This window comes from Glandiceps talaboti, chromosome 20 (assembly GCF_964340395.1).
Source record: "Glandiceps talaboti chromosome 20, keGlaTala1.1, whole genome shotgun sequence".
In the NCBI taxonomy this organism is placed as follows: Eukaryota; Metazoa; Hemichordata; class Enteropneusta; family Spengelidae; genus Glandiceps; species Glandiceps talaboti.
The window spans coordinates 8960181-8986773 of NC_135568.1; the positions used below are offsets into that span (position 1 = coordinate 8960181).

A 26593-nucleotide genomic window follows, 5' to 3' on the forward strand; every position below is an offset into this window, starting at 1 on the left:
AAGTCTTTCATAGATAATGTAAATAATTCACATGTTGAGTCCATTTCCTTTTTTGGATATAAATATATGATTTATTGAACTTACAATGTTATCTAGAAACTTGCATCATGGGTTATTGTATTTTTATTGCAGTATTCTTTCTGACCAAACTGTTACAAGGTCAGTCATGAGCCCCCCCCCCACCCCACCCCCCCCCACCCCCCACCCCTTCCCCTCAAGGTGCAAGTTTCTTTTATGAGATGAAAATTAATCTAATCAGTGTTCTGCGGTATTGTTATCAACATGTTTGAATAGCACCATTTCAATTACTAAATACTGAATGCAAATCTGAGTCCGTTAGTACTTCTAGGATGAAGATGTTTTCCTAATGGTCACCTACAATCACGTTTTCACTGGTTCTTTATCCAGGAGCATTGTATCACATCATATTTGTACTGGTGAAATTATCTGAGGCAGAATTGGAGCATGAATTGCAACTAGGATTATCTCATTTTATCTCATTGATATCATTTAGCTGTTGCATATATTGCTTGAAAAGATTTCTCATTTGGACCAGCTTCATCTTGCATGATGACATCGACAAAACCAACCGATTTTAAAGCTGTCATGAAAGTTTCTGGATTACCAGAATCCATTGGTATATTTCCTTTAGATTCAGCCATCTTGACAGCATTATAGTCCAATGTTACAACCATCACACCACCAGGTTTCATTACACGCAAGATTTCTTGACACGCTACTTGTAAATCTGGCCAGAAATAATAACAGTTACAATGATACACCCTATCAAAGACATTATCATCCAATGGTAAATCCATTACGCTTCCTTCTTTGATTTCTACCAAACCTGTGGATATTTCTGTCTCTAGTCTTTTTGATACTACTTGTACCATTTCAGGAGAGAATTCCACACCAACCAGTTTTCCCTTCCCTGTAATGAACACAAATAAACATGATTAAATCATCTTTGTGCAATGTTTAAATGAAAACTCCATGACATCTCCTTCCCCTAATTTGTCAAAACATATATTGCTGTCACAGGTTAAGCTATAATTCTTGAACTAATCCTGGTATATATACAAGGAGTGAAGTCAATTTAAACCAGCTTTCCCTTTAAATTTCCTCCTTAATGAACACAAATAAATATGATTAAATCATCTTTGTGCAATGTTTAAATGATAATTCCCTGCCACCTCCTTCCCTTAATGTTGTCAAAAACCATTGGATAATTTTGTTTTTATCTGCAGCTTGTTCTATAATTCTTGAACTTATAAAAGAAGTGAAGTCAAAATCAACCAGTCTTCCTTCCCTATAACGAACACAAGTAAACAATGATTGAATCATATTTGACTTTTCCCTCCTGTCATCTTTACCAAACCAATGAGTTTGTGTCTTATCAGCTATCACAATTCCTGAACAACGAGGAAAGACATTTCATGAACCCTACCTCACAAGAACTCTCTAAAATAGAGACCTGGTTTAGAAGAGGCCAGCTGTACAATGGGGTAACGCATAGACCCTGTTGGTTGAGGGTCTATGGATAAAGCAATATCGGAAAAGAAGTGTGTTAAGGATTTCTTGTTTGTTCTCACAGCTAGTCATAGCAATTGTTACAAGAGGCTAAAGCTCCTAACACTTTATTTCCCAGAATGCCTCATCCAGTGTACAGGATTGACTCTTGTTCAATATAGTTGGATATTACTGTTAGCATTATTCCGACATGATCTGATATACACATTGACTATCTAAATGGGTAAAATAGCAACAAAATTGTTTAATTGGAATCAGTAATTTATATTATGATGTTAATTTTAAAACTACACTAGTTGTAACTTGAGTATTATTCTTTCAGGATTTAGACAACCTAACAATATATTCACTGAAAATTGTCAAAATACCAAAAATTAGAAATTGTACATCGTTACTTACAGTTTGGTTTTATCTATAGTAGATTAACACTCACTAACAGGTTGAAATTATGATAGCATTGGGCTGCTGATTTCTGGGTGTGGACCCCAAAAATCAATTTGACTGGTTCTGTTATTATATGTACAGGTACACAAATACATTTATCAACATGTGATTCGATACTATGTAGAATTATAGTATTATGAGTATAAAGTCATCTTTACAAAAAAAAGTTTATGAAAAATATTCCAGTTGCAGCAAGCGCAGCTCTAAGAGACATTTAGGACAAGTTGAACTTTATACAATGTGAACTAGTCTCATTCTAAAAAGTACATGCAAAGTATGTGTTGAACAGAAACGTTGACTCATTTACATAACATTTCACTCACTATTGTATTCTGTACATCAACCATGGAGTAATATTGTTCAAAGTTTCTGTAGTGAAACATTTGCCCTTAACATAAATAAACTAATTCACAATGCCACATTCACCGACACACAGTTGTGTCATTCCATGTAGCTATTCACTTTTAAATCATTTCCTGCTTTTACTTCCGTGAGAGATCAGTCTGTCTGAACACACGGATCACAAACTTACATTACTAAATCAAGTAATGGCTCTATCTAGTGTTACAGTAGCAGTATTTGTTGTGTTGTTGGTTTTCCCTGTGACTGGTCAACTCACCACTAACAGACACAAAGAAAACCCTTCTTGTAGAACTGATTGTGATGTAGCTCCACAGAGTTTGATAGAAAGAATGGCTAACCTGGAATCACAGCAACCACCAAATCTTGATGTCACTCTACATAGTTTATTAGAGAGAGTAGCAGAACTGGAATTTTTAAATCAACAAATGTCTACCATTCCAACAGGTAACAAATAACATTTTTATTGATACAGCTCTAAGTTATTTAGATGAGATATGAGTTAGCCAATGGTTGGATCCATTAGTATGTTTTCTATCTGTATCATGTAAAGATTACGTTCTACACAATTGGGGAATGCCTTGATTTCTCTAAACATGCTTTGATTGTAAGTACGTGTAAGTATGTGGGATGAAAGGGTTTTGACTTTGAAGCTGTAAATAACTAGTCTAGAGGCTATCTGTGGCTTCAAATCTTAAGCTCTCTTCACCCTGTCTAGCTGAATGAGAAATCACGAACCAAAAGTTGTTCATGTAAATGAGTAAACTCCAACTGTTAGAGTGATGTAAACAGTGTACATCCTGATTTGGCAAATGTACCATATTTGGGATACATATTGTAACTTGCCCAATAAACACTATATTGCACCAGGTCCATCTAGTGTTGGTAGGTGCAGTTCTCAGCTATTGGGTGATGATATGTCATTTTTAAGACAAATATTTAACAACTTGCCTATTACCAAACCTATTATCTTTGCCATGTTCACCATCATATGCTTGTTGCTATGGATGTGGTCTTGTTGCTAGGTAGACATGTATTGACTTTTTACGGATATATATCCATTTGTCATAATAACTATTATTATCGGTATAGCTATTGCTATGGGTGTATTATTCATTATATGAAAACTTATTGTTTCTGTTTTTCTTATATATTTTGATTTTATAAAAAATTCTAGTGCCTGCAACCCATGAACCAAGAGTAGCGTTCTCAGCTGCCAAGACAGCATCGGCATCTGGTTATCAAGTACTTGTATACGATAATGTGTATTCTAATGATGGCAATGGTTATGATGTATCTACTGGTAAATTTACATGTCCTGTCAGTGGTATGTATGTCTTCATGATTTCGGCCATGCGACATAACAGCTATTACCTACGAGTGTGTATGGTGAAGACCAGTTCCAATTTACCTTGTGTATGGGTGACCAACTCAGGTGGTAGGGATCATGGTGCTGCATCTAACAGTGTGATCATAAATGTACAAGAGGGAGAAGAAGTTTGGACTGTACTTAACAGTGGTGATGGCGTGTACAGTGATAGCAGTGGATACACAACGTTTGCTGGTTACCTGTTGTATTCAAATACCCAATAAATGAACTCATCCTACTATAATGATGCCAGAATTGCCCATTGTACAATGCAAACCGGAAGTGGAGAGTAGAGCGCCCTCTAGTGTTGAATACTGGAATGGGGGAATAACATACACTATATGTTCTTCTACCACTAATCGTCTTGATATTTACGTAGATCAGACATTACAAGCCACTGTTTATTCCACATCAACAACATATTACAAGTTGACTTTGACATATCAATGTCTGATTCAAGCAACTACTATTCATTGAACATGCAAAAAGCAGACATTCAGTAAATCAAAAAAAGTACTTGTACATTTGGCGGCCATCTTGGAAAATGGTCACCATCTTGGATTTTCAAATGTCCAATTGGATGAATTTAAAACATAGCCCACTAAGAACATCTTAGAAGCAAAGTTTCATGCTTGTATCACTATTTGAATGATACCCTCTGTTATATAAACTAATATAAACTGCAAGATTCATCGTTGCTGGAGAGATTCTAGTTACCATTTGCTAAAAAGTAATTTAAAGGAGTGTAAACAACAACAAAATATCAGTCTAACATTCACTATATTTATCAATTATACTTCAGCTGGCCTGTACATCTATTTTCAGAGTCAGTCTTACTTGAACACTGCCAAAAAGTAGCCAATTTCGTCATTTTTATCCCAAATATACCATAATTGGACATTATCTGACTGCCATCAATGGACACATTTTTTATCATTGGACAGAATTCTGTGTGTGATTGATTAACATCAGACTTGAAGTTAATGACTGTGGGGTTGGCTTCGGTTGAATTTCAAATTTCATCTCAGGACCTCATTGAGCTAGACATTAGCAGAGATTTGAAGCCACGGATAGCCTCTAGACTAAGACATTTATAAATCAAACTATAAGATTACTCCATAAGACCATTATATTAATTATTGGAGAGAAGATATTGTACTCTGTACAATGCTTGAATTAACTATTTAATATAAATATTAATATCACGAACAAAGTTGTAAAGAGATGAGTATACATTTAAAATATCAAAATAACTTAATTTAATATCTAATGTAATGTTAAACAATTTTTTGAAACATTAATAAATTGAAAATTTGTGAGACTAAATAAAACTATTTGTTCTGAAAAAAATATTGACTGTACATAGCGAAAATTATGGCGACTGACTTAAGTTAACAAATGTTAATTTCATCAACCAACAGTGCTGTAATATTTCAATATTTTGATGACTGACAGCCATCTCTGTCTGGAACGAGGCCATGACTCCTCCCCGGTCACGACCTCAAGCTTAAGGCCAGGTGGTGTACAGGTTCATAATGGTTCCTTGTGTCTCTAACTCAGCTGTCCATCCATCAGTCATCAAATATTGGAAGTATCTGGTATTTTTAATGCATTTTTGATTGATAAAATAATTTTTGTTGACAATGCTACATATAGTGATGCACTATTTGAAGATATCAATTCAACCCCCCCCCCACCCCCACCTCTCTGTGCACCCATGACAACAAATTATAGTCACCAATTTACTTTTCACCTTAAAGTGAACCCTGACCCAAAGCATAGATCACTTTGGTAAGTCACCTGACACCTTGCTGCCAATCATATCTCACCTTGTTCCAGAAACTTCACAGCTTCCTGTAAACCAAGTCCTGGACCAAAACCAATTTCTAACACATTATGGTTAGGTTGAATCTTACAAAGTGTTACTGCTGTCAGTGTCATGTCCTTGTTATATTTCTCAAGAACAAATCTCTAGAAAGAAAACATTGGAAATATTTAGTGACTACCCTATCAATAAATGTAGTGAAAAATTCTTTTACTACTACTACTACGACTACTACTACTACTACTACTACTACTACTACTACTACTATTACTACTACTAGTACTACCACCACCACCACTACTACTACTACTACTACTACTACTACTACCACTACTACTACTACTACTACTACTACTACTACTACTACTACTACTACTACTACTACCACTACTACTACTACTACCACCACCACCACCACTACTACTACTACTACTACTACTACTACTACTACTACTACTACTACTACTACTACTACTACTACTACTACTACTACTACTACTACTACTACTACTACTACTACTACTACCACTACTACTACTACTACTCTACTACTACTACTACTACTACTACAACTACTACTACTACTACTACTACTACTACTACTACTACTACTACTACTACTACTACTACTACTACTACTACCACCACCACCACCGTGCACCGACACCACCACCACCACCACCACCACCACCACTACTACTACTACTACTACTACTACTACTACTACCACCACCACCACCACCACTACTACTACTACTACTACTACTACTACTACTACTACTACTACTACAACTACTACTACTACTACTACTACTACTACTACTACTACTACTACTACTACTACTACTACTACTACCACTACTACTACTACTACTACTACCACCACCACCACCGTGCACCGACACCACCACCACCACCACCACCACCACCACTACTACTACTACTACTACTACTACCACCACCACCACCACCATCACCGTGCACCACCACCACCACCACTACTACTACTACTACTACTACTACTACTACTACTACTACTACTACTACCGTACTACTACTACTACTACTACTACTACTACTACTACTACTACCACCACCACCACCGTGCACCACCACCACCATCACCGTGCACCACCACCACCACCACTACTACTACCACTACTACTACTACTAGTACTACTACCACTACTATTACTACTACTACTACTACTACTACCGTACTACTACTACTACTACTACTACTACTACTACTACTACTACTACTACTACTACCACCACCACCGTGCACCACCACCACCACCACCACCACCACCACTACTACTACTACTACTACTACTACTACTACTACTACTACAACTACTACTACTACTACTACTACTACTACTACTACTACAACTACTACCACAACAACGACAACGATGATGATGATGATGATGACAACTAATACTACTTCTACTATTACATTGATAAAAAATTTAATCAAACTATTTTCTCCTCAGCCTCCCCATTCCCCCGGCCCATTCCCCGGTAAATTCTGCTCGTTCCTTTATATGGTTTCAATCTGAATTCGTGATTGAAACTCTGTAACAGCAAAGTTGAATGATAAAGGAATTCTCCAATAAATAATAATAATAATAATAATAATAATAATAATAATAATAATAATAATAATAATCATGATTACATATCACTTTACAATACTGTGCTCAAAAGCTCTTTACAATTATTACCCATGGCATGGACCTATAATGGCACAATATGAAACAAATATAACAAAAATACAAACAAAAAGTTACAGATTCGATCTGCCCTTTCAACTTAAGTCACCCCAAATATATTATATATACAGTAGTTCGAAATTCTGAAATATCACACAGAAAAATTAGTTTTCCGAGTTCTAATGATCTGAACTGGTTGAATTTTAATATTGAACTTTGATACTATGATACTGATAGTGCAGTGACGACCACAGGTACTCGTATCAATCTGTATGATTTTTAAAAAAAAATATGTATAGTAAATAAGACTTATTTACTATACATATTTTTTTTTTTAAATCATACAGATTGATTCGAGTACCTAACCTGTGGTGACGGGGATAGCGGTACAAAATTACATAATTTTAATAACGATTAAATGTCTCCTTAAAGTTTAGAGCCATCATTACTTCTGTGACATACCGTTATATATCGCCCAAAATAACCTGTTGGTTTTCTGAGATTCTCCTTGTATAGGTTTGTCATATAGTTTCCCATATCGCTTGTTTGTAGTTCCAAGAAATAACGTAAAGGTATGCACTGCACATACATAGCCTTGAAAATATTAGGGCGTAAGTCAGTCCAAAACTTACCGTAGTTGGCGCTATCTTGTAAACCTTCGCTTCAACTAAATCTCGTTTGCTGAGTCGTGCAATAGAATGCTCAATCTATCGCTTTGACAATGATATGATTCTTGTTGAACATTACGAATAAAGTTTACTCGATTCAACAGGTAAACTAAAACGCGTAAGTGTATGAAAACTTGCTTATAAATATCAACATTATCAAAAAATCAACATTACTGTATACTCACGTAGAGTACGAGATTCAACAACTGCACATGCGCACACTAATGTTAATTTCTTAATATTTTGACCCAGATGTCACGCATTTCTAGGAATGTATGATAATTTACCGCTTTGATAGGGCGATACATTTATGAATTTTGTGTCTGATAGTTTGACATCGAAATGAAACACACATAAGGTAAGTCCGTCTTGTTAAAAATGATCGACATGGTGAGTTTCAGCAGTTGATGGGTGACTAGTTCACATACATGATACATATTGTCGAATGTGCCCTGCCTACACATGTATGTCGGATTATTTTAACATTTATTGAGGCACTTGTCTGTTTTTTGTATCATGGACACTCGTCTAGAGTAAAAAATATCGTAATGTGATGTTTCTGTAGTAGTTTCCTCCTTACTGTTTAAACTTTAACGAGGAACTTGGTGTCAACGTAACGCGTTGGCGCATTTTCCGACGAGTACGAGCGTCACGTTTACATTTCATTGGCGATATGTTTATGATGGTTAATGAATGAATCATTGAATGATATCACCGATGACGTAGTCTGCACCGCGTGTCATCCAATGCCATGATCCGTATTCGACATTCAGTTCCCATTAAAAACTGTAGATAACTCCGTTAAAATTTCCCATTTGACAGCCCATGATATTAACATAAACTAATTTAACAGGTTGTTGAAAATGACTGATTTTTATTTCGTTATTACAATTTATATGATAATATCATATCACCAACGTTGAAATCACAGGCACTTGAACTGATATCTATGAAAATATGAATAAAACATTCTAATGTACACCTCTATCAGTGTCTATCTTTGAATGTAACATAACAGCATATATCTTGATTTTGTATACTATCCTATCCACTACTAGTGTACATTGTTCTGTTTTGTTAATATTTTCATAGATATCGGTTCAAGTGCTTGTGGTTGAAATGGATTGACGTGAGAAAAATTATTGATATATAAATTTTCATGTCTCACAAATACAGAAATGCTATTTATGCCTGCTATTGCTAATGAACTAAATTAATAACATATTTTATGTACTACTGGCAATATGTCAGAAGATGAAATATTAATGATTATAATACAGACCGTAGACCGTCAACCAACACTATCTCCTGGTATTTCCAAATAATTACTGAGTACATTTCTGAGGTAGAAAAATAACTAAATTCGTACTTGAAGGGGATTTTATATTCAGCAACAGTCAAAGTTTTAAATCGTGATAAAAATGTCGTAAGCAATTCCTACTTGAAATTGATGACAATGTTATGGTGATGTTTAGGAGAATTGTTGAATCATCAAATCACCCGAGATCTTGAGATTTGATTTCACTAGACTACCTATCACTCTGCATATACAAATTAAAATTGCCGAGTTCTTTTTACAAGATCTCAATATAGCTCTATCAAGGGGTGTGTCACAAGGTGACATCATGATAGGATGTGGCCATGGTCTATAGTATAGTTTATCACATTGCCTAAAGCATAGACCGTACCAGGGCATAGACAGTGGAGTCGATGTCTTCTTCCACTGTCTATGGTCAGGGTAACCCAGCTGAGTCATTGCTCCTTATTGTTTGTCACATGACAATGGCATGTTAACAGCCACAAATTACCATAAAACTCCCACAGGTAAAGATCATTAACATATTTGTATTGTCAGTGTGGTAAAAGTAGGTAAAATATACTGAGTTCCCCAGATAATTTATTGGGTTCCCACTAAAACTGGGTTTAGAAATCTGTATAAATTGTACCAGATTTCCACCCTGTTATTTGGGTTTCCTGCTAACACTACAATACTGGTATAGAAATCCATTCAAGTTTTACCAGATTTGCACCCTCTGTCACTAAGTTACGGTGACTAAGTTCCCAAACCTTTAAGTTAGTAAAAAAAACACTGATTGTCTTTACCTTTCAGTTGTTGGTAATTTAGACGATGGCAACTGTCAATTCCTACAGTTTAAATGTAGGCAGAAGCAGAAGAATAACCATTGGTGTCATTATCCTGCTGGTCGTTGACCTCATATGGGTCGCTTCATCTGAAGTCACTAGGGTAAGTCATATATTTCCATGAGAGATGTTTTATATGGAAGGGAATAAGCATTTAGGAATCATGAATATTCATTGTTCAACTGACTCCCATGATGCACTAGCCCATTGCTAGTAATTGTATGTGATGTAAAATCATGAAATAACTCACCAGAACTCATAGTTTATGTCTATTTCCGGGAGTAGTGTTCCCTCTATAGAAGGGGCTTATGTGAAACCCTCGAAGGGTTGAACTGATTGGAAAGCATATAAGTAACTACTAGTCATTATATTAGTCATTAGTAACACAGAAAAAAAAGTTTCATTGTTTATTGTTCTTTACCGAATCAAAACATTTTTTTTGCGAAAAACTTCACATTATACCATGCCAAGTACTAAATAAAAAGAACAGTAATTACCATAAATAGTAGCCTGGGTGGCAGGTTTGTTTTGTTGAGAATTTAAAAAAAAATCGCCTTGTCACATTTTAGACAAACTGTCCTGATCAGAAACAATTCTCTCTTTTTTTGGCCAAAGCGTATGATAGGATTATTGGTACAATGTGGTGCACAATACTCAGTCATAGCCTCAGCAATGTTCCCATACTTCTAACACGTTTACACTTCAGTGTATGTCATATAAATTGTGTATATTTATGGTATTTTTGTGTTTGATATTTAACAGTATATTTTCAAAAATGAAGACTATGAGAAGCCATTCTTCAGCACTTATCTCAAGATATCTATGTTTATGCTGTATTTACTGGGATTTCTGTTTTGGAGACCTTGGCGAGAACAGTGTTGTATGAAAGTTAGAACCAAGTCTGTCACTTTGGTAAGTTGTATATTTTGTAAGTAATTTGGAATTTCGCTGTAGGTTAGTACAAAAATCTTGAAAACACTGGGAAGCCGACAAATCAAAATATAAATTTTACTCCCAACCCCCAACCCCCCCCCCCCCCCCCCAACCCCATTAGGTACTATGTGGTGGGCATGATTTTTTATGATCTGTCTCTCTCCACGTATAGTCAAATGATCAGACTTTAATGAAAATCTAGCTAAATCTTCTGCTGGGGAAAGGGTTAACAGTGCATGTCAGTTATTATCTATCGCACACAGACAGGCGATTGTAATTATTTACCTGTACTTAATTAAGTTTGCTACAAATTCAACTTCTAGTCTGAAAGTTAGTCACGTAAGGATGTAATAATGTCATCAAATTTTCATAAACGCAGTTCAATACTGAAAACATTATTGCATATGTGTATGTAAATGATATGCAAATGAGGACACAATCATTCGTTGTACACAAACGCACAAGAGCATACAGTATCGTGTTTATGGTAATTTACTTGTTTGGATGAATGTAACGTAATAGTGATAACGACACCTTGCCACGTGAGTTCCAGAGTGGGTACTTGGGGTATCTGCATTCATGTTTGCAGTGTGTTCTGATACATTTTTCACAAGCATACATGTATGATAATGTCTACCAAGAACGTTGCAAGCACTCATGCAAATACCCTGAGTGTGCCACACTTGCACTCACGTGTCATGGGGTTCTGTCACCGTATAGCGTACCATTACAGTTTACAGTTAAAATACATCTGAAATGAGTCTGTCTGTCTGTCTGTCAGTGAACTGTACTTTATAATACATCCTATAAACTTATGATGTTAACCGTCACAATTCCTTGAAAATGGCAGAAGAATTTAAGGAAACATTACAAAATTAAGTCACTTTGATTGTATACAGCTTGAGACTTGTAATGATGAATAGACTTTTAATACACATTCCTAATTCTAAACGTATACCAAATTGTCAGAGTGCACTGTACATGATAATGATAAATAAAGAAATGTACCATATATGTTTTGTTTTGTGTACAGAATATTGATCCTGAAACAGCTCTAGAAGAGAGTGATTTAGAACATGACAATGTTTTGGTAAGTATGATGTGTTATAGTGTTGTACATATAGAACATGACAATGTTTTGGTATATATATTGTGTTATTATGTTAGTAATTTAGTAATTACATAACACTGTTTTTGCAAGAGCATGTACAGTATAAAGTGTTATAATAAATAGTGTTAGTAGAATATGACAATATTTTGGTATGTGCAGTGTGTTATATTGACAATGTTTTGGTAACCATGACAACAACCAAAACAAGACAATGTTTTGGTATATGTAAAATGTGTTATAGGGTTGTAGTAGAATATGACAATGTTAGTTTTGCTTCTTGTGTGTTTAGAGAGTTACAGTGTTACATTAGAACAATGATTTAGTATATTGTGTGATAATGTTTAGAATATGACAATGTTTTGTATCAGACTGACAATTGTTCATATTAAAGTAGTATATGTAGGGTAGGTGTTTGTCATAGATGGCTAGATATTGTTAATCAATTTTGACTAAATAATGACATCACTAACGGTAGGGATTGGTGTATATGTATATACTTTGATCTGTAATAAGTTTGTGTTGACACATTTCTGTATGACCCAGACCTGCTGACTGACACATATTACTGTACAAAATTGTATACATAGATTGTACTTTGGTCTGTGAATGTCTCAGGCTGACACATATCAATATAACTGGAGAATTGTTTAGATACAGTTACCTCTACTAGAATCAGTAACTATTATGATTGACTATCTGTTGGGGAAAGGCGTTGTTTTTATATGCAAAGGTCAAATGTCATATAACAGCTGATACAAGAGTTGAGTTTACCAGTAGGATGTCATGCACTACATGTATGTTAGAGATCAAATACATATGATTAGTTCAGTGTGAGTTTGTAAACGAGGGCGCTGTTCCTTCCCTTCCATTTTCCTGGGGGGGGGGGGGGGGGGGGTAGCTGCCAAACATTACAAGTGTTTAACAAATACCTACAAACATGTATCCATTTTAGGATCATAATCACACCCTTTCAATACTGCAATGTATATTGAGGGTACAACAAGATATTTACTACCACATTGAAAGTGAAATACATCACGATGATGGCTACTTTAAATCGCTTTTCCTTCTAGGTTGGTGGAGGGTCTATGGTTAAACAAAGGACACAGTGACACTACAACTACAAATGGAATTGAACAGTGCCATCCTTTCAGAACTCATACAGGCCTATTATATCTGTAAATTATTGATATCTGTATCATATTTTGTCTCCAATCACAAATTCTTCCTCTGTTATATGTACAAGACTATAGCAATGACTGATAGATTGTATTCTATACTTTTATATTTCAGAGTGACCCTTTGTATGTTCCTGTCAAGTTTAATGATAGTGATAAAGACAGTTCAGGAAGTAGAAGTAGCAGTTTGAGTGATCTCACAGACAATGGTAACTTCACTTTGTTTATTTAATTTTTCTATTTACTTATTGTATGAAAATCTGTACCATCACTATTTAGAGTTTTCCCTAGGCCTTTACAGAATAGTGTGTTCCATCCTATGATTTCACCTAATAATCAGGGTTCTCTCCTAGTCCTAGGCCTTTACAGAATAGTGGGTTAAACCCTATGATTTCACCTTATAATCAGGGTTCTCTCCTGGCCTTCATAGAGTAGTGGGTTCCACCCTATGATTTCACTTCATAATCAAGGTTCTCTCCTGGCCTTCATAGAGTAGTGGGTTCCACCCATGATTTCACCTAATGATCAGGGTTCTCGCCTGGCCTGTACAGAGTAGTGGGTTCAACCCTCTGATTTCTCCTAGGGTTCTCCTGGGCTTGTCTTTATAGAGTAGTGGGTTCCACCCATGATTTCACCTAATAATCAGGGTTCTTGCCTGGCCTTCATAGAGTAGTGGGTTCCACCCTATGACTTCATCTAATAACCAAGGTGCTTTTAAGGATTTTTTTTAAATAGTGGGTTCCACGAAAAGTAATGGGTTCAGTAAAATTCCCTATCCACTATTTCTGATTGTGAACCAATGTTTTGTTTTCTGTCTGAGTACTAGGTGTATCTTGTGATAAGTTTAAGAAGTTAGACATTTGTTAACTCATATCCACCTAACAATGTGACAAACTTCTATATTAGTACTTATACTGAGTACAAAGAATAGCTTGAGTCTTCAACTAGTTTCTAAACAGATTGCTTTATTTGAATATCTTATCATGTATCGTGGGTTTTTATTTATCTAAAATCATTGATGCAACAACACAAGATATAATGGAATCTGCAATTTTGTTTATTTTGCAGAAAAAGTTCATACAATTAATAAAAAAGGCGTGCGTTTCAGCAATGTGATGGAAGTACGACACATGTCTGGTAAGTTATCTGTTTTTGAAAAAAATGTGTCTGTGCGTGCGTGCGGAGTGTGTGTGTGTGTATGTATGTGTGGTTGCAATATTAATTGTATTTAATATACATTTGTATATATGTGTGTAATGTGTTTGTGTGTGTGTGTGTGTGTGTGTGTGTATGAATGCATATATGTATGTGTATGTATGTATGTGTACGTCACTATCATGTATGTAATATTATATATGTGTATGTATGTGTGTGTGTGTGTGTGTGTGTGTGTGTGTGTGTGTGTGTGTGTGTGTGTATGCATATGTAATATATATGTGTGTGTGTGTGTGTATATATCATTCATGTCTTTCCTTTACTTCAGTTTGGAATCAAAGTGTGATTCTTGGCATAAACAGCTCTATGTCAAGTCACGTCCTTCTTATACATTTGTATGAATAGAAAACTTTGCAAGTCTTTGGATAGTATTGAGTTAATGAAACAAAAAGTGGTTGTCCGATATAATCATCAGATAAACTTACTAACTGTTCATGGTCTGTGTTGTATGTGTTTGCTAGATGCCCAGGCTGATGCTGCTAAGCTAGCCCGGTTATCATATACAGCATCACTGAAAGCAAGAGAAGATGCCATAAAAGCTGCAAACAAATTACCAGTTTGTGAAGTTGCAAAACTCAGTCTTCTGTTTTGTTTTGTGGTAAGTAGTAACTGTAACGTAACCTTGAAAGTATCTTTAGGAGAGACATTTCCTTCAATTGGAAACTCAAATTAGCCTAACCTCAAACTTCAACATAAAGTTTCAGGATGTATACATACATAAACAGTCTCTGTACAGTCATGTTTCACCATCTTAACTGCAGTACAGTTTTACTTGTAAATAATGATAATAATAATAATGTTGGTTTTTATATAGCCCTTTCCCACTTTGTGCTCAAAGTGCTTTACAATTATTACCCCTGGCATCAATCTATAGTGGCACAACGGCCCTTTACACTTGCTCAACTCCCTGGGGAGCATACAATCCATTATAGCCTCCATAAGCACATAGGATTAAAGCATTCACATTGCAACCTCTATACATGTAAGTGCGCTCTCTAATGAAAAAAAAATTGGTGTAGGTCAAAACAATCAGAACTTGGTTTTCGATGTGAGTCATGACATAGTATGTGATTGAGGAACACCAAATTTAGGTGTATTAAACAAAATTGTTGTGCATCAGTGATACGTTAAATGAGACAATTTTGTGTAAATGTACATAATTCAGTCGGTGAGTCCTCTGTGTAATACTGAAAGGTAGATGTTTTCCACTCCTTACGTGTCATTCCATGTAGTCTGGTCTCTGGCACACATCAATTTATCGGTTTCCTATAGTGGGAAAGGTTAGTTATTTGCTAAACTGTCACCCAACTATTCCAGGATACTGAATTAAAGGGCATTGACAGTTTTTCCTACCTAGGGGAGGAAACAACTACAAGAAGTCTGGTTGCAGTCAGTTAGCTGGGGAAGGAACAGTATAGTACCCGGTAGTTACTTTATTAATTAGGAATATCTTTACTATTATTTGTCAACAATTACTTTATATTTATTAATATATTTATGTCTGAACAATATGCATCATTACAACAAAGCTGTATCTGTCATGATAAAAAAATTGTTGGCAAGTGTTTATTTTCTCATTTTTAGTTTTTCCTTGGTAATATGGCATATCAAGAAGCTCTAGCAGACACACAGGTTGCTGTTGTTAATATTCTGTCATCTACATCAGGTAAGTTTCCAGTCTTGGAGTTTGCCCACTGACAAATACAGAGAATGTCATGACAACAAGATTGCAATGTATGTCATCACCAGAGGTTTCCCATGAACTCTTACAATACCCAAATATGTCCGAACACATGTCAAGTGAAGAAGGGCTTTTTTTTTACAAGGTTGCAAACTACAGTAAGATACCAAGGTGTTATTTTATCAAGCAAAATCATGTATAAGTTGATAGCAATAATCAATACAAGTGTGCTAAAGGCAGAAATAAATCTGATTGGACTTTCTCTTTAACTTGATGTTGATGATGCTTTCTGTGCAGGGAGTCTCCACATGGAATGATGCATACATAATATAGATTCTTAATTTATGCATATAAAGAACTTGTCAAGCAGTATTCCCAATCTTAAAATGCAAGTACATGTATCTTGACTTTTGACCCATTATGTATGCCATTAACCTTTGACCTAAGTTATTTTTTTGGAGACTGTCTTTGTAATGCAAGGGGTTACCAGGTGATGGTGCAACATATGTGACGATTATACAATAGCATTTCATATCATAACCTGTCAACACTTTGTGGTCATTACAGGTTTATTTACTTTGCTACTAGCTGCCTTGTTTCCTAGTTCCCATGGTGATAAGTTCACTCTCACTAAACTGGTATCAGTTCTTTTTACGTAAGTACATACATCTTTATCTTTCATAATTATTCATGAGGTCAAAATAACCATTATGATTGTAACACTAGTAATAATAACTGTGTACATGTAGTTCAAATCTGTATATCATTGATTCTTTATACTTGATAGATTTCAACAGAATCGTTAACTGCTAACAATGAATATACATGAGTTGTTTACATTGAAAGGAATAGGCACTAAGGAGTCATGAATATTCATTGTTCAGCCATGAATAATTATTTCTGCTGACTCCCATGATGCAATGGTCCAATCAAAAATACCCGATAAAGGCACAAGATCAACTTGATGTTTCTCTGAAATTGCTAGTAATTGTAGGTGATGTAAAATCATGAAATGACTCTCTAGAACTCATAGTTTAGGAAAATGGCTCTATTTCCTGGCGCGGTGTTCCTTGATAAGATCTACAATATTGTTGTATTTTTGTTCACTGTAGAATTGGTGGGATAGTATTAGTAAGTTTTTCAGATAACACATCCACTGGTGATCAAGTACAACTAGGTGCAATCTGGGCACTATGTGGTGCTTTACTCTACGCTATTTATCTTGTTATGTTAAAAAGAAAAGTAGACAATGAAGAAAGGATAGATATTCCTATGTTCTTTGGTAAGTATATTGATGCTTCACAGACTGTACTTGTACCCCTAACATCAACACCCCTCATTTGTACCCTAAAGATCAACATCCCCTCATTTGTACCCCGAAGATCAACACCACTCATATGTACCCCTTACATCAACTCCCCTCATTTGTACCCCTAACATCAACTCCCCTCATTTGTACCCCTAACATCAACACCCCTCATCTGTACCCCTAACATCAATACCCCTCATTTGTACCCCTAACATCAACACCCCTCATTTGTACCCCTAATATCAACACCTCTCATTTATACCCATAATATCAACACCTCTCATTTGTACCTCTAATATCAACACCTCTCATTTATACCCATAATATCAACACCTCTCATTTGTTCCACTTATATCAACACCCCTCATTTGTACCTCTAATATCACCTCTCATCTGTACCCCCAACACCAGCATATCTCAACTCTAGCCTTGCACCAGTATCCCATCCATGATAACCAACATGTTAATTTGTCTGTTTCTACATCCCCATTGTGTGTAACTTGTCTGTTTCTACATCCCCATTGTGTGTAGCACCTTCAGAAGTGTTTATTTTACATTTGAAGTTGTCAAACCTTGTATAAAAAAATATGATATTACATGAGTGAAACACCAAGGCAACTTCATTTCTCCTGTTATAAAACTTGTTCTCTAGAAATCCATTGAAAAGTATATGCAATAACTCATCAACTAGTAACAATTGGCACTAACTCTAACACCACCACAGCTCACAAACACCCTATATACCATGACCTACTTGGCCCCAGGTCACAAATACTAAATCTAATATTTAATGTCAATTGTTGTTTTTCTTGTCATTCTACAGGTTTTGTTGGTTTGTTCACATTTCTACTGTTATGGCCGTGTTTCTTCTTTCTTCATTATACTCACTGGGAAGCGTTTAAACTTCCCAATAATATGGCCTGGTTATATCTAGTTATCAATGGACTAGTTGGAACTGTTATCTCAGAGTTTCTTTGGTTGTGGTAAGTATAGCCTGGTTATTACTAGTTATCAATTGGCTAGTTTGAACTGTTCTCTCAGACTTTGTTTAGTAAGGTAAGTATTGACTGGTTATATCTAGTTATCAATGGACTAGTTGGAACTGTTATCTCAGAGTTTCTTTGGTTATGGTAAGTATATCCTGGTTATTACTAGTTATCAATTGGCTAGTTTGAACTGTTCTCTCAGACTTTGTTTAGTAAGGTAAGTATTGACTGGTTATATCTAGTTATCAATAGACTAGTTGGAACTCTTATCTCAGAGTTTCTTTGGTTATGGTAAGTATAGCCTGGGTATTACTAGTTATCAATTGGCTAGTTTCAACTGTTCTCTCAGACTTTGTTTAGTAAGGTAAGTATTGACTGGTTATATCTAGTTATCAATGGACTAGTTGGAACTGTTATCTCAGAGTTTCTTTGGTTGTGGTAAGTATATCCTGGTTATTACTAGTTATCAATTGGCTAGTTTGAACTGTTCTCTCAGAATTGTTTTGGTTGTTGTAAGTATAGCCTGGTTATGTCTATTTATCAGTGGTCTAGTTGGAAAATTCGCTGGGAGTTTCTTTTGTTGATTTAATTTGACATATGCGTTATCAGAAGCTAGTAACCATGTGCAAAATTAATCTAGTTTTGTGTTTATTTCACAGGGGGTGTTTTTTGACGTCGTCCCTCATAGCTACATTATCACTCAGTTTAACCATTCCACTATCAATGTTACTGGACATCGTACTGAATAGGGTAAGTAATTATATAACAAATGTCTGTGTCAGATATTACTGGAATCATATGAACACAAATTTACTAGTAAGATATTTTAAAGTGGAAAAAACTTGGTTTTATAAGCTCTTTCCTCAAGTGGAAATACTTACATAAAACCTTGATGAAACTATGCTAGTATAATGTTAATGTTGATACGTACCTTCTATGATGTTGTAAATGTCACTTTGAATAGTGTAGACTAGTAATGCTAGTATACTAGCAATGGCAATGCTATTGCCTTCTAGTTTTGTGGTGTTGTCACAGTTAATACCACAGTAAAGGGTGTCATTGACATGAGAAACACACACACACATTCACACATACTCATGCACACACACATATACAGACACTCACATATTTACACACACAAACACACGTAGATACAGACAAACACGCACATGCACCCGCACACACAGAGACAGACACACGTACACATACACACACACACACACACACACACAGACATGTATACACAGACACACTCATATACACAGATAAATTCAGACATTTAAAATGAAAATCCCCTTTTTAAAAGAGGGTGGTTTGAATTAATAATTTATTTTTTTAGCGCCTATGAGATACTACCTAACAGTTTGGGTATTAAAAGTAATAAACAGAGGCTAATTAATATATCTTGTGTATTTGTCAACAGGTGATGTTTAATTGGATGTTCTTTCTTGGCACAGTGCCAGTATTTTTATCCTTCTTTGTGGTAGCATTACTTAGTCATTATGATGATTGGGACCCAGTTTTACTCGGATTAAAACATCTCATTTTCTGTTTTTATCGAAGGAGAACTCCACACAGGTAATGTTGTACTATCACAATATCCCAGAGTTTTGTCTTGGTGTTAGTATAGTTCTACTAACATATACACCAAGCCAAGGCATGTGTACTGCAAAGTTCAACACACAAGAATGTGTATTGAATTTGAAATTGCCAATAACCTCTCTGTTTAATCTGAATGGACATTATAGGTAAATTTGTTGTGTAACCATAGTTACATGTGGCAGGATGGCTAGTTACAAGTGTCTGTGTCAATACAAGACCCACTTGTATTTCACCAGAGTTGTTTGTGGTAATTATAAATTCAATACACATTCCTGGGCATCGTAGTGCATGTGTTTTTGGCGTTAGCTGCAGCACTGTAGTAACACCAAGGCAGGTTGATGGGCTACTATCACAACAAGTATATAGCAAAATTTGATGTAGATATTGTTTCAACTATAAAATCATGTAACCATAGCAATTCGTTACTTTCCTGATCTCTGTGTCACCCATATCCAGGTGCACTTGCGAGACAAACAAACAACCTATTCAAACCTAATGAGAATTTCTTCAGTGTCTTAGTCAGCCATAGAAACCAATTAAAATATAAATCACTGTTCGTGGAAGAGGCATTGTGAGAATTAGGACCAAAACAGTATTAGTAATATGAATAATACTAAGAAGCTGATAACGATGTTCCATTCTGTTTGTAGATTACCTGAAGATCGTGAGCAAAGAGAGAGTTTGATTGGTATGCATAATATGAGAGACAGCAGAGAATCTATGGATTGTTGTTCCAGCTAAGGTTCAGTGTGTAAACTTATAAAAACCATAGTTGTCAGCTGGGTTGTAACTTCACACATTTTGCTTTTGAAATCTGTGAATACGCAGAGTGGAGAATTCCGATATATAGAATGAAATATACATATGTTGTGTTGTTGAAGTGAAAGTGAAACATACGGCATACAACTGAGTTGATTGAGTGTGAAAATTGAAACACAGTTTAGAACTCACGGATATGCAGAATGTAGCACACATTGTATATATTTTGTTCCTTCTTGAGTTGGAATTGAAATTGAAACTTGGTGAATACAACTGAGTTGAGCGAGAATGATTATTGGAATTCAGTTCAGAACTCACAGATATGCGTAATGTAGCATACATTGTATGTATTTCATTCCTCCAGTGGGAACTGAAATTGAAACTTTGTGAATACAACTAGTGGAAAGTAAAAATTGAAACTTGGCTGACGTTAAATTGTTATACGGTATTTGTCTTTCAGTTGTGTGTGTATATAGAGTTTTCAATTTTACATGGTAACACTGCCAAAGTGACCCCATGTATGTACAAGACAAGTGTCAATAGTTAAAGATATCTGCAGTTCCAAGACAGTGGTGTTCCTTATTTCGTAAGACATTATCATGAGGAAAACTCTGTGGAAGCGATGCAGAATAACCAAAGATTAGGCTAGCATGTCAGGTAGTGATAGTTTTTACCTTGCCAATTTCAGGACACTGATTTTGATGTGTTATATATATTTCAGGGGTTTCACCACCAAACACAAAACAATATGATTTGTGTACATTTCAAATATAGAAATCACCTTGGAAACGTTTGGAAGTAGAAGATACTAGTTTATACATTGCCAGTTATTTTACACAGAAGTCTCACCCACCAAAATTACATGGTATATCCACCATTGTGTGTACGCACATTTCATTTCTGTAAAGGAGATCTGTGCATTTACACATGCTATATCATACACTTTCTGGCCAATTGTAAAGAAATTATTGGCGTCAGACTCGAGTCTACTCTGGTCTTTGTAATGTTAACAGTAGAAATCACCATGTTAAAATTATGATGATGACAAATGAAGAAAACTGAAATTTCAAGATTTTGCTAAAATATCAATTTTCAGATGTCATATCTGAGCATTTGTTTCTGTAAATAATGGTCACGAATTATGTGTAAATTAGTGATAACATGTAAATAATTTACATTAGGAGTAAGGAAATTTCTGCAATATTTTTTTTAGTAATTTCTAATGATCTTTTTTTTTCGAGTTTTAGTTTTTTCAATATCAGGAAATTCAGAATGATTGAAGAATGGTAGCGCAAGTTTATGACAACTCGTCACATGCAAGTTAAATAGTTACACCCAATTTGTTATATGCTGGTTATGCTAAAAACAAAAGATTTCATGGTTTGGCCACTAGGTGTGCTATTCGCAAGAGGTCTTGAGGACAAAATGTGAGGGCCAGAATAGTAGAGTATGGTAGCGTAAAGTTCCTGCTGTGCTATTTTCATAGTGACTACCAGTAATCAAAACATGCCTAATCACTAATGTAATGCTCTTTGAAGAATACAGTTCTTTTACACACATTTTATTCACTGCTTCATGCATTGCCATACGATCAGCAACCATGTTGAAAATTTAGTCCTCACTTTGCCAAATGTGAGGTGTCCCAGTTGTAATGCTTACTTCCTAAATGGTCAGCACTTTGGTAACCAGAATATGACGTATTAGAAGTTAGGCATTTCTTAATCATTCGTACATGTTGCGTGACCATGTAAATCTGTGACTCAAAATTGACATTAACACTATCCAGATTAGCTCTATACTAGATGTTACTGGTCACTATACACACCAACAGGGACTCAATTAAGCCATAAACAAATGCTTCAAATGTGTGTTATTAATATAAACATTGTGCTCATGCCTCATGCCTGTGTTGTGACCAGCTAGTGATGCTTCTTGATACCTATAAACGTTGTAAATATGCGACATGCCTCATGATGAAACAATATTTTTTTGATGTTCATAACATTTGCCTAAGTACCCGGGTAAGCATTTTGTAAGTAAGCAGATAAATCCATCAAAACTAAGTCCTAAAGACTAATATTGATTGGGCCTGGTACACACACAGTGCTAATGTACAGAAGGCAGCATTTTAGCCACTACATGTTTTAATATTTTTTCTGTGCAAAAATGCAAAAAATGCGTCTTAGCAAGATTTTCTAGGTTTTGCAGTATATTGTACACACTGAGGACCTTGTGTATAGAGTGGATAGTATGTGTTGTGATCTTTATATCAGTATGTATGCTGGTGCTATGGTAAACCAAAGAGTAAAGTACAAAGTTGTTATTTAACTATCAGCATATCCACATCTACCTAGCTATAAGCATATAACATTTCTGAAAAACTGTTTTCTTTTGTTTTCCAAAAAACTGGCAAATTCTTGTATTTGAAAGAATGAACAAATTTTTTTGATACGTATCAAAGTATGCTTGTGAAGTATTTGCACTTTAACATGTGTAAATATTCACCTTGAAAGAAACTGATTGTTATTTTTAGTGAGACTGGGTGTAAAATCTGGAAACAAAACTGTCTTTGTTTTGGTAGTTTCGGTATGCGTGTCTGGTGAAATAAGGAGTTTATTGTAGTAGGCTGTAGATTTGTACATATCCTTACAAAGAGCACAATGTCCGTTTTCTAGTTCATCTTTCCAAACCTTCAATGTTGTTATCAAGATAAATTTTTTGATGAGTCATATTTCCTTTTCAATACATTGAAATGTTACTATCAATAGACAAGTGCTCCCTAGTGCTTTGATAAGTCAGAAACTCAACACTAGGGGGCGCTGTTGATATGAAAAATCACTATTCTGGATCCATGAACATATCTTTGACTGGTAAATTGTGTTTTTTGGTTTTTAAATCTCAACTAAACTTATTCCGAGTTACCAACTTACCCTAGATGTGTTTCCTTACCTTCATCCTTGCCTGCATCAGGCAAGTCAGAATAGAGAATTAGAGAATCACACCATTTGTTCTACTGTATAGGCTGACCTTTCATTTCATTTCAGTATGTTTTCCTTTACTAACTCTATATCATTTTATTCTTGTGTTAAAATATTGTTATATGTGACTTCTGATATCAAAGACAAAATTGTAAGTCATTACAGACCATACAGACCACTGACTTCTAAAGTTACAAAAGATTCTGTTAGTGTACATTATGTAGTTTTGTCACTATTGTATTTTTAATATTGTTACTCAAAATAATTTTTGCACTAAAATATTAAAATTGTTTTTTGTAAGTTACTCCCTGCAGTATCTGTTGAGTAACTACACACACTGAAAGAACGAGACAAATATAAGGTGATAATATAAGGTACAAAATCAATATGCTAAAATTACAAAAGTGACAGTGATGTAAATATTTGGTGGCTGCTCAGACTGGAAGATATGCAGTGTTGTACCGCCCTCAGTGGCCTTGCTCTAAAGGGGTTGACTGATGTGTGAGAGGGCGCTCTCACAGCATACCTTTGAGACTAGTGGCCAGTAAGCATATCAATATTGATGCAAATGTGTTGGCAATAGGCTATCATTATTGCCATGTAAAAGTACATTGATGTTCAAGTCATTTTGCAAAAATCTTTCTGTGCCAAATTACATTTGTTCGCAGTATATTTAACTGTTTTTCAGAAGCCTACAACCCATGCTAAGTACAGGACATTTCTTTTCCAGATAGAATAGTACAGATAGAAATGAATTTGCATAGTTTAAGGCCTTATATTTCGTATAGCATTTTGACCATAATAGTATCTGGCAAGAGTGCCTGAGCCATTATCAAAATGTACAGAACTTGTATCTTGTTTTTACAAATGTGCATGTATTTGTATTCATTTGAAACAAGAGATATCACAAAGTATCTAAAAATACAGTAAGTATTAAAAGTACAGTTAGTTATACCATCATCATCTATGTTATGTGTATAGTCTTCCAGTGTTGTCATAGATATTTCCATTTGACAGGTACTTTACATAGCAAATGTAAAATTGATATATTTCTTGCTAATTGTAAAGGAGCAGAGTCTGTAACAGACATCCTCCTGTTTTAAATAGTCAGAATAAAATACATACACATAATTTCTGCTAAGATTGGCAAATACAACCCCTGTAATAGAGAGGGAGAAAGCAGGTAAAACTACTAGTAGTCTCCCATACTCCGTTGCATATTTACTTTTATTTTTATTTTTTTATTTATTTATTTATTTTTTCGGGGGGGGGGGGGGGGCACCCTGGTAAAACTATTTGAGAATTCATTTCTACTTATACTGTGTTGCATAATTTTGTTTGGGGAACCCTGGTAAACTTACTGGGGAATTCAGGTAGATTCTATCATCTTGCCTCAGACTATGTTACAGACCAAGTTACAGACTGTGTCCCTTTAAATACAAAAGTAACCACCAAATACAATAAAGTTACAGACTGTGTCACTAGGCCCTATAAACAAAAGTAGCCACCAAATACTGGTACCATAAAGTTACTGTAACAGACTGTGCCCTTTTCAAATGCAAAGCATAAGGTCCCTGTGCTATAAATGCTATTAGAATAACACAGGTGTCCAAGTAGTCCATTAATTCAAGTAATTTCCATAATAATTTTACATATTAGGTTTATAGTAATAATATTGATGTAAAAATACACAAGAAGTAAGTTTCCTACTTCATTGTTTGGAACCAACCATTTTGAAGTGTTTTGTGCAATACTGTATTTGATATGAAGTTCAAGTATGACTGACCAGACACACATCCTGGTTCTTTATTGATTATTGAACCTGACCTCAAGTTCACACATCCTGGCACTTGACAAATAATTGACCCCTATGCAAAGGGTCATACATCCTGGTATCTGACTGCACACTAAACTGAAGATTGTTCAGTACATTTATATTCAGCAAAGTGAAGTTTACACTTTGTGGCGTGATACGATGCTTCTTCAGGTAACTTCAATATATACTCAGCGTTACGTTACAATCAAAGATAATCTTATTAACGTTGTAAGACCTCTTTTTATGTTTTTATTCAGACACTCATCTTTCATGAATTTACAAGATACACATTGTGTTTAACCAGGTCATACAGAATGTACATAGATTACTAAAAAGTGTGAAGTTAGCTCATATATGTCTTCACAAACTTTAGATGTCCATTTATCATAAAGTTTATCAATGTTGTATGAACATGGTCAGTAACCCAGATGTGTTATATTTGGTTTCTACAGTCAAAATTTTTATATAATTCTTTAAACAAGGCTGTACAAAAAGGCACAAAAAGATGCGAGTTTAGGTCATGTATATCTTTCATCATCTTTAGATGTCCATGTATTACATTGGAAAGTTCACCAATGTTGTATCAACATGGTCAACTATCAGTTACCCAGATGTGTTATATTTGGTTCCTACAGTCAAACATTTATATGTTCTTTTACAAGGCTGTAAAAACAGAGACAAAAAGAACCAAAAGATGCATTTAGCTCATTTGTATCTAGTCTAGTTCCTGATGACCGTATTCCGATTATACACTAGCATTATCATATTACATCTAGTCAATCCCATTGCTTGAGCACAGATATCTGTGCTCCCCCCATGGCGTTCATATAAACATGATGACATTGTCGCGTCCCCAGGTGATTTGCATATCATATCAGTCCTAGATCGTAGAAACATGAGAACGATAATGACAGCCTGTCAATTTGTGATGAATTACTACTGACATGCGCTACTTGTGCTTTGCTCACC

At 35.3% G+C, this 26593-nt stretch overlaps 2 protein-coding genes across 3 annotated transcripts; one reads left to right on the plus strand and one right to left on the minus strand.

The window, feature by feature from the left end:
- Positions 1 to 216: 216 nt before the first annotated feature.
- LOC144450489 (erythromycin 3''-O-methyltransferase-like) lies at positions 217 to 10136 on the minus strand. Of its 2 annotated transcripts, none has more exons than XM_078141116.1 (3): positions 10018 to 10136; positions 5533 to 5674; positions 217 to 931 (listed from the first exon to the last, which is right to left on the minus strand). In XM_078141116.1, exons 2-3 carry the CDS (start codon positions 5642 to 5644, stop codon positions 507 to 509), a joined length of 537 nt encoding a protein of 178 aa, XP_077997242.1. In that variant the 5' UTR covers positions 5645 to 5674; positions 10018 to 10136; the 3' UTR covers positions 217 to 506. The 2 variants fall into 2 exon arrangements, with proteins under 2 accessions (XP_077997242.1, XP_077997240.1); XM_078141114.1 differs by lacking the exon at positions 10018 to 10136 and adding an exon at positions 7709 to 7788.
- LOC144450488 (solute carrier family 35 member F5-like) lies at positions 8142 to 26119 on the plus strand. The gene is made up of 14 exons (XM_078141113.1): positions 8142 to 8272; positions 10025 to 10159; positions 10819 to 10968; positions 12023 to 12079; positions 13394 to 13487; positions 14347 to 14415; positions 14955 to 15091; positions 16078 to 16159; positions 16742 to 16829; positions 17287 to 17456; positions 18307 to 18466; positions 19129 to 19219; positions 19893 to 20047; positions 20722 to 26119. Exons 2-14 carry the CDS (start codon positions 10043 to 10045, stop codon positions 20810 to 20812), a joined length of 1461 nt encoding a protein of 486 aa, XP_077997239.1. The 5' UTR covers positions 8142 to 8272; positions 10025 to 10042; the 3' UTR covers positions 20813 to 26119.
- Positions 26120 to 26593: the final 474 nt, after the last annotated feature.

Excerpts from the sequence above, each read along its gene's own strand:
- LOC144450489 (XM_078141114.1), bottom strand. The coding sequence starts at position 7,783 with ATGGGAAACTATATGACAAACCTATACAAGGAGAATCTCAGAAAACCA. Across the intron at positions 5,675-7,708 it reads ATTTTGGGCGATATATAACG|AGATTTGTTCTTGAGAAATA; the intron begins GTATGTCACAGA and ends TTTTCTTTCTAG. Across the intron at positions 932-5,532 it reads TGTGAAGTTTCTGGAACAAG|GGAAGGGAAAACTGGTTGGT; the intron begins GTGAGATATGAT and ends TGTTCATTACAG.
- LOC144450488 (XM_078141113.1), top strand. The coding sequence starts at position 10,043 with ATGGCAACTGTCAATTCCTACAGTTTAAATGTAGGCAGAAGCAGAAGA. Across the intron at positions 13,488-14,346 it reads GAGTGATCTCACAGACAATG|AAAAAGTTCATACAATTAAT; the intron begins GTAACTTCACTT and ends TTTATTTTGCAG. Across the intron at positions 20,048-20,721 it reads CGAAGGAGAACTCCACACAG|ATTACCTGAAGATCGTGAGC; the intron begins GTAATGTTGTAC and ends TTCTGTTTGTAG.